The 8174-nt window shown below is 46.6% G+C and overlaps 1 protein-coding gene across 1 annotated transcript in view; it reads right to left on the reverse strand.

Annotated features, from left to right (window-relative positions):
* Positions 1 to 8174, reverse strand: part of LOC308170158 (L-fucose kinase-like) — a gene marked incomplete at both ends in the record, with an annotated part of 36940 nt that continues 28766 nt past the window's right edge. Inside the window, 3 exons of the mRNA XM_080544914.1 lie at positions 1 to 72; positions 1432 to 1655; positions 5436 to 5535. Of these exons, the coding sequence (XP_080401040.1) occupies positions 1 to 72; positions 1432 to 1655; positions 5436 to 5535 (396 nt within the window). The remainder of the gene's footprint in view (positions 73 to 1431; positions 1656 to 5435; positions 5536 to 8174) is intronic.

The following is an 8174-nucleotide window of genomic DNA, read 5'->3' on the forward strand; positions in this document are numbered from 1 at the left end:
TCAGGAAGGCTCCAGCAGTGAGATCCCCTCCATGTCCAGCTCAACTGAATGGACAGTGAAGTCTCCAAGGCCCTGTGATACACAATAGGCAATGCTGGTTTGTTTTGGCTCCATAACAGGGTTCCTACAAGTTTCAACAAGTCAAATTTAATACCCTTTTAGGCCTTTTTCTAGACCTCTTTGAATAGAATTTTAGACCTGTCGCAAAACCATATGATAGCTTTTTGTCATCCTCGAGGTGATGAAATTAGGGATTTCACTGCCATACAGACAAAAAAGTCTGAAGGATAATTAATATAAAATAAATAAGTCAGATAATTACTCAAAAGTAAATGTATTAACATTAACAGTTAACTGTAGAAAGTCACTTCAACGAGAAGAGAACAAAGTGCACAAAAGCTTCCTTGCAGGACAGCTCCCTTTTTAGGCCTTATAAATCGGATTGATGGATTTTAGACTTTAGGGGCCCTTTTATGCACTTCATCAATAAGACGAGGCGGTAGATCTAAACTTAAGACGTGGAGGCGTGGTCAAGGCCACTTTGCTATTATGCGTGCTGTAGTGGGCGCCTAAAACCCGGCGCAAAGCAAAGAAATTAGTCATGGGTGTGTTTTGGGCGTCTTCTCAATCAACCCAATCAGCGTGCCAGGTGCCATTCCCTTTAAGAACCGGCTGCGTTGAGTCATTAGCGCTATGCTATTATGGAAGTCCTGAGAAGGAGGTCAGCGCGCTTCTCTGCCTCTCCCTTCTGAAATAAAGCATTTATACTGTGACCGTAATTGACGTCTTGCCGTGGAGCCACGTGCGTGTTCATGTGTGCCCACATGCATGCGCAAACCGCGGAGGCGCGCTCGTGTTTCAAAACGTGCATGAAGTCTAAACTTAAGAACTTTTCAAACCACTTCTTAGCGATAGGAGCAAAGTCAGATCGCATAATAGCAGGGGCGCCTAGTGCACTTCATTAACATATGAACACTCCCACAATGAGCAATATATGCACGGGAGTTTTACGTCTTATGTGTGGGCGCCTATCGACACCTGCATAATAGCAGTAGCGCGTATGAAGCGCATAATAAGGGTGGGGGTAGGTCTTAACCTGGCGGTGAGTCTTAATTAACACTTAAGACGGCAAGTTAAGAAGTGCATAATAGGGCCCAAAGGCTTTTTACGACCGGCGCGGGAACCCTGTTTAAACTCATGTAAAGACTGCCAACCAGAAGTTGATAGATCAGCTCTCCTCTTGGAAAGAAGTAAAAGTTTATTAGCCATTTCATGAACTGCAAATACATTCATCGGAAATTCTACGTTCTAGATTCTAGAGCTCTACATACATGACACAAACAACATTACCTTAATGACATGAATAAGTGCTCAGTAGGATATATGAATGCAACATAGTGGCCATTTCCGTTCCTCTCCTTCCGTACTCACGTGTGTATTGTTGAGGATGTGCCTCACTGTCTCCCCCTGCTGGGGCTGGCGGGTCAGCAGGTAGAGGAAGCCCCCCCCCCCAGCGCCGGCCAGGCTCTGCCCCAGGGCCAGGGGGCGGAGGGCGTCCATCATGGCCCGCACGGCGGCCGGCTCGCACCCGGGAGCCATCACCTTCTTCTGCTGCCAGGAGCGCTCCAGACACGCCCCCAGCCTGGTCAGAGAACCTTCCAGAAAGAGAGAGAGAGAGAGAGAGGGAGAGAGGGAGAGGGAGGGGGGAGAGGGGGACACTTCTTAAAACACACCTTTTCACAATGGCTTACTTGGTTTGATCTCCTGTATTTTGTTTGTTGTTATATCTGATTTTGCTGTTTTTATCTCATTTTGCTTTGTTGATTTTAATGTTTTGATATGTGGTTTTAAACTGTCTTGTAAGGTGTCCTTGAGAGCCTTGAAAGGCGTCCATAAATAAAATGTATTATTATTATTATGTATTATTACTTCAACAAAAGAGAATATAAAAAGTTTCCCCAATGAAAAAGTCCCTATTCATGCTAGCAAGCACATTTGCATTGTTATCTGGCTGGTCTCATGCTCAGTGTGTGATTGTGTTAATTTTACGAGTTCCGTCGAAAAGCTCATGTGCAGTACGGCCTGATTTTTTTAGATAGATTTTTTTAGTGTCATTTGGTCACTTTTGAGTCACGTTGTGTTCAGTTACCCAAAACCGTGGCTTGGTCTGAGGGGGCGTCTCTCACTCACTCACTCACCCTCAGTCTCACTCTCTCTCACTCACCCTCACCCTCACTCTCTCTCACCCTCAGTCTCACTCTCTCTCACTCACCCTCAGTCTCACTCTCTCTCACTCACCCTCACCCTCTCTCTCACTCACCCTCAGTCTCACTCTCTCTCACTCACCCTCAGTCTCACTCACTCACCCTGAGACTACAGGTGGCCAAAAAAAACATCGTGGGGGATAGCTGTGTGATTATTCTGACCGAAACCTGGCTAAATGACAACATTGTGGACGCTACTGTTAGCTTGGAGGGGCGTACGTTGCACCGCGCTGACCGAACGCTGCTTAGTGAGAAGACCCGCGGAGGCGGCCTCATTATATCTACGAAGGACAGCTGGTGCTTAAACACGAAAACTGTAAGTAGCCACTGCTCCCCAGACCTGGAATACTTGACTGTTAAATGCCGACCCACATACCTCCCTAGGGAGTTTAACGCGGTGCTAATTACATGTGTGTATATAGCGCCTAGCGCAGACAGCAAAGTAGCATTGGCGCGACTATATGAAGTCATTAGTAGCCAACAAAGCACTGATCCACAGGCTATTCACATCATAGCGGGGGACTTTAATCATGTCGACCTGAAGGCAGTACTACCCAAGTTCTATCAGCATGTGAATTGTGCAACGAGAGGAGAAAAAACACTGGATAAGGTATACACCAACATCAAACGTGCTTACAAGGCTAGTCCGCTAGCTCATCTAGGCATGTCTGACCATGTGTCAATCCTCCTGATTCCTGCATACACTACAATGGGGAAAAGTGCTCCCATCACCACTAAGACTGTCAGAACCTGGCCAGAAGGGTCCGCTCCACTGCAGATCTGCCTAAATGACACCCTATGGCAGGAATATGAGCATGAGGACCTGGAACAGTACACGTCGTCGGTTCTGAACCACATAGTGAACTGCACCAACTCAGTCACCGTGGACAAACGGGTCCGGGTCTACCCCAACACGAAGCCATGGATGACTGGGAAGGTCCAAAAACTGATCAACGAGAGGGACAACGCCTTCTTCGCAGGGAAGCGCACACCGCTGTACAGCTCCACCAGGGCCAACCTAAAGTGCGGCATCAAAGCGGCCAAGGCAGAGCACAGAGAGAAGATTGAGGAATGCCTCCTGAGCAACGACTCCAGGCGGATGTGGCAGGGGGTTCAGCAGATGACAAACTTCAGAGCCAACAGGCTCACAGCCGCAGAGGACGACCCCCTGCTGGCGGGAAAGCTGAACCCCGTCTACGCCCGGTTCGACGAGGGGCGAACAGAGGTAACCGCAACACAAACACCACTCTCTCCAGCTCTCAGCAGCCTCACCCTCACAGAGCATGAGGTGAGACGCGTACTGAAGGCGGTGGACCCCAGGAAAGCCTCGGGGCCGGATGGCGTCCTGGGACGGGTGCTGAGAGACTGCGCCGACCAGCTGGCCGGGGTTTTCACCAACATCTTTAACCAGTCCCTGTCCCAGGCCACCGTCCCACCCTGCCTGAAAACCTCAACTATCATCCCAGTCCCGAAGAAAAGCACGGTGAGCTGCCTAAACGACTACCGCCCGGTGGCACTCACACCAATCATCATGAAGTGCTTCGAGAAACTAGTCCGGGCCCACATACTCACACGCCTCCCGCCCAACCTGGATCCATACCAGTTCGCCTACAGAGCCCACAGGTCCACAGAGGACGCCATAGCGACGACTCTCCACGCCACTCTATCCCACCTGAAGAGGGGAAACAGCTACGCGAGACTGCTCTTCGTGGACTTCAGCTCCGCCTTCAACACCATCCTTCCAGACAGGCTAGTGACCAAACTACTAGACCTGGGTCTATCACACTCTATATGTGCGTGGATCAAGGACTTCCTGACCGACCGCCCCCAGAGGGTGCGGGTGGGCCCCCACACCTCCACAGCCCTCAGCCTCAGCACTGGGTCCCGCCAGGGCTGCGTGCTAAGCCCCATCCTCTACAACCTCTACACCCACGACTTCACCCCCGTCCACCCCAGCAACTACATCGTAAAGTTTGCAGACGACACCACCGTGGTGGGATGTATCTTGGGGGGGGACGAGGCGGCGTACAGGGATGAGGTAGAGCAACTGAGCAAGCTGTGCAAGGTTAACAACCTGCTGCTAAACAAGTCAAAGACCCAGGAATTCATCGTAGACTTCAGGAGGAAAAAGTCCGAGATCCAGCCCCTGCTCATCGACGGAGAGAGCGTGGAGAGAGTCTCAACCCTCCGATTCCTGGGACATCACATGCGGGATGACCTGGCCTGGAAGAACAACACAAAAGGCACCATCAAGAGGGCACAACAGCGGCTATACACCCTGAGATGCCTCAGGAAAGAACACAACAAGCAGGAGATACTGGTGGCCTTCTACCACGGCGCAGTGGAGAGCATCCTCACCTACGGCATCTGCAACTGGTTCCACAGCTGCACAACAGCGGAGAGAAACGCGCTACAGAGAGTCGTGAGAACAGCACAGAAGATCACCGGCGCCCCCCTCCCCTCTCTGTAAGAGCTGTACAACACACGCTGTCTCAGGAAGGCCTCCAAGATCTCCAGGGACCCGACCCACCCTGGGCACGTACACTTTATCAGGCTGCCCTCGAATAGGAGGTACAGGACCCCGGCCGCTAAGACAAACAGACGAACTGCTTCTACCACAGGGCCGTCAAGGCCCTGAACACAGCAAAGGCCTAAGTTCTGGGCCCAGGACAGTCCGGACGGATTGTATGGCAGCTAGTGCTGAGGCACAAACATGTACATTTCAAGCCTGCAAACTGTGACACTTTAAAATAACGTGAAAAAATACTTTTGTGCAATATGACAACCCTAGTTGACTATCTGTGCAGTATAGTACAGTGGATTGTGTACATAGCCTTTATTGATGTAAACCAGCTCCTTACCTTCTTGTGATTTTATGCTTTTTTCTTTTTTTTTTCTTCCCTTTCCTAACACCAGGGGAGCCACCCCTCCTAAATTTCGTTGTTTGGTACCTGTACTGTAGCAATGACAAATAAAGTCCATTCCATTCCATTCCTCACTCTCACTCTCACTCTCCCTCAGTCTCACTCTCACCCTCAGTCTCACTCACTCACCCTCAGTCTCACCCTCAGTCTCACCCTCAGTCTCACCCTCACGCTCACTCACTCACCCTCACTCTCACTCTCACTCTCACTCACTCACCCTCAGTCTCACTCACTCATCCTCACTCACCCTCAGTGCACGCACGGGCACACTCCTCTGCATTGTCCACCAGCTGTTCAGCGTTCTCCACGATGGCAGGGAGGCGGCTGTACCAGCTCCGCACCACATCCTGCCAAACACAACACAGTTTAGGTAGGCTACCCAATATTATCTCCCGGTCTCAAATGGTTAACAAGTGTTAGTGACAGAGAGAGGTAGATTAGAGTTAGGTAGAGGAATGTAAAACGATCAGATCTAGGACAGACTTAATCCCTCATTACATATTCCCAAGATATTGCTGAAAGGTGACCTTTTTATTGATGTTCGATTACTAATATTATTTCAAACAGATAATTTCTTGAAGTTGATCACAGTACCAGACTTTAGTATTCAGTATACAGCCTTTATGTATTTAGAATGAATATAAAACAAAACAAAAGTGGTGGGAAAAAAAGCCATCAATAAGATGAAAGGAACAGCTGATCTTGATGCTCTTGACCACAGATTTAGAAGAATAAACTCTATTACAAAGCCCCCTGGGATAGGGAATCTCCAACCCTTGGTTCTAAGAACAGCACTTAAAGGTGGGGTTTGAGAAACACTCAGCTCAGTCAGGACAAACCTTAACATGGCATTGACTCACATTAAAAACGGAGGTTTAGGGACGAGGCAGAGGGAAGAGTGATCAGTTTAGGACCTGTGGCTTCCCCTCCTCATCTCCTTTCCTCCACTGAAGTATCAGGACAGTCACAGGACAGGACAGGTAAGACAGTATTATTCCAGGTGGGCATTTACCACCGTTTTTGTTAGTCTTATCTTTAAAGAAGTGCAGATGAGCATAAATGAAGTAGATAAGGCCACTCTTAACTTATTTTGATTCCTTTGTTCAATAATTGAAGAGAAATTGCAGCATTGGCAGGAAGTGTTCTACTGCTACTGTATAATGTAAACAGGAAGTGGTCAGAAGTGGTATTACTGTGAAAGACACAGGAAGGACGTGTATGTTAGTGTAGCGACTAGATAGAGCCAAAAATAAAAAAGTTGCAACAAAAGAAACCTGTCTGGTTTCTGTATTGTAGACAGGAAATCATGTATGAGACAGACAGCCAAAACCATGGGTTGCCTACTCACTAAGACATTGATGTAGGATTGATAGTCATCATTATTTTGTAGAGATATGGTCTCATCCCTGAGAAATAAGTTTACATGCACACCATATTCCTGTATTAATCAGAATATGCTCACTAGTCGGGTAAGAGTCATGTAAACACGTGCAGAACCGGATTAAAGCCATAGGAGAATATTTGGAGAATATTCCGAATAAGACCCCTGGCATATGCCTGTTTGAATCTGAATATTGTGACATGTTTATACCTTAATCGGAAAATGACGCTTTCCGGAATATTCAGTTACGTCTGCGCATGCTCGATTCGCAGGGAATCCTGGGTTTTGTTGCTAGGGACAGCATAGCACGATGGCGACTAGCAGGAGCCAGCATTTCTGGAGTGAGGAGGAGACTGCAGTCTGCCTTCAGATAATTAAAGATATAAATATAGAGTACATAGATGAAAGAAAACATAGAAATAGTGACCTAGTGATCTTTTAAAAAGTTTGTGAGGGACTGAAGGAGGAAGGTTTTGTTAGAACAGTCAACCAGGTGAGACACAGGGGGAACACACTCAAGGTGGCTCTGGCTGGCATGAACGGCATAAGCTGGATACACTTGTTCGCCATTTCTTCTCGCTCTTGTCTTCCAATGTTGAGGACAAAGTGGATCAGCAGGAGTGTTGTAGTTAAATTGTGGTTCAAAAGCGCAAGTAGGAGAACACAATAATGGAGGACTATGTTGGAAACAAGCATTGTGGCCTAGCTGTGGGTTAACGCCCGCTCAACGACCACAACCAAGCTACCAACACTAACGTTACTATAGTAACAACTATTTCCGGATGACTTCATAATTTTTAAGACGGGGGCTCGAATCCCACTTCTGACATACACTTTTTACTGCATTTCGTTGTCTGATGCTTGTACTCTGCAATAAGTTGAATCTAATCTAAAAATGTATGTTTAAAATGATGGCATAGGCTAATTTATTAGAGAACTGACATAACTACAATTGTGTTTGAAGCCTTTCTGACTAGTAAATTATGTTCTTCTAGCATTGTAACGGGACCCTGGATTTGGCATAGATTATTATTTCGTATGATTACTGATGGATAGATGATTCACTTACTTACAGATGTATATATTGCAAATCGATTTGCATGAAGGCTTCTGTTAAATGTCAAGAAAATAAACCTTCAATTAAAATCAACCGCTCTCACCTGAGGCAAGGTTCAAACCAGCCAGACTATTTGTTTTAACCTTTGAAAAGTTTATTGAACAAATTGTGGAAATACCAGTTCATGCTAGGGATGGACGGTTTTTCGGTTAAACCGAAAACCAGGGTTTCTAAAATTAGAAACGTTTTTTTATCAAAACCGTCTGAAACCGGATTTTTTATTTGTTTTATTTGTTTTTATTTTTTAGAAGAATAAAATAGAATAAGAATAAAACTGGAACATGTCACATATTTGTCGTGTGTGAAAATAAAAATGATACAGTCTGAATCTGCCGCACAATGAGTGAGAGGTTTGGTCAGTTGTGAAGAATAACTGAGGATTAATATCTAATTGGGATTATATTTAAGGGTAACGAATCACTCTATGGGAAAGATAGTTGCCTTCAGTTATTGGTAGATAGGAAAGTTTTTTTTTACAATTACTCGCT

This window comes from Nansenia antarctica (genome assembly GCF_963989245.1).
Source record: "Nansenia antarctica genome assembly, chromosome: 14".
Lineage (NCBI taxonomy): Eukaryota > Metazoa > Chordata > Actinopteri > Argentiniformes > Microstomatidae > Nansenia > Nansenia antarctica.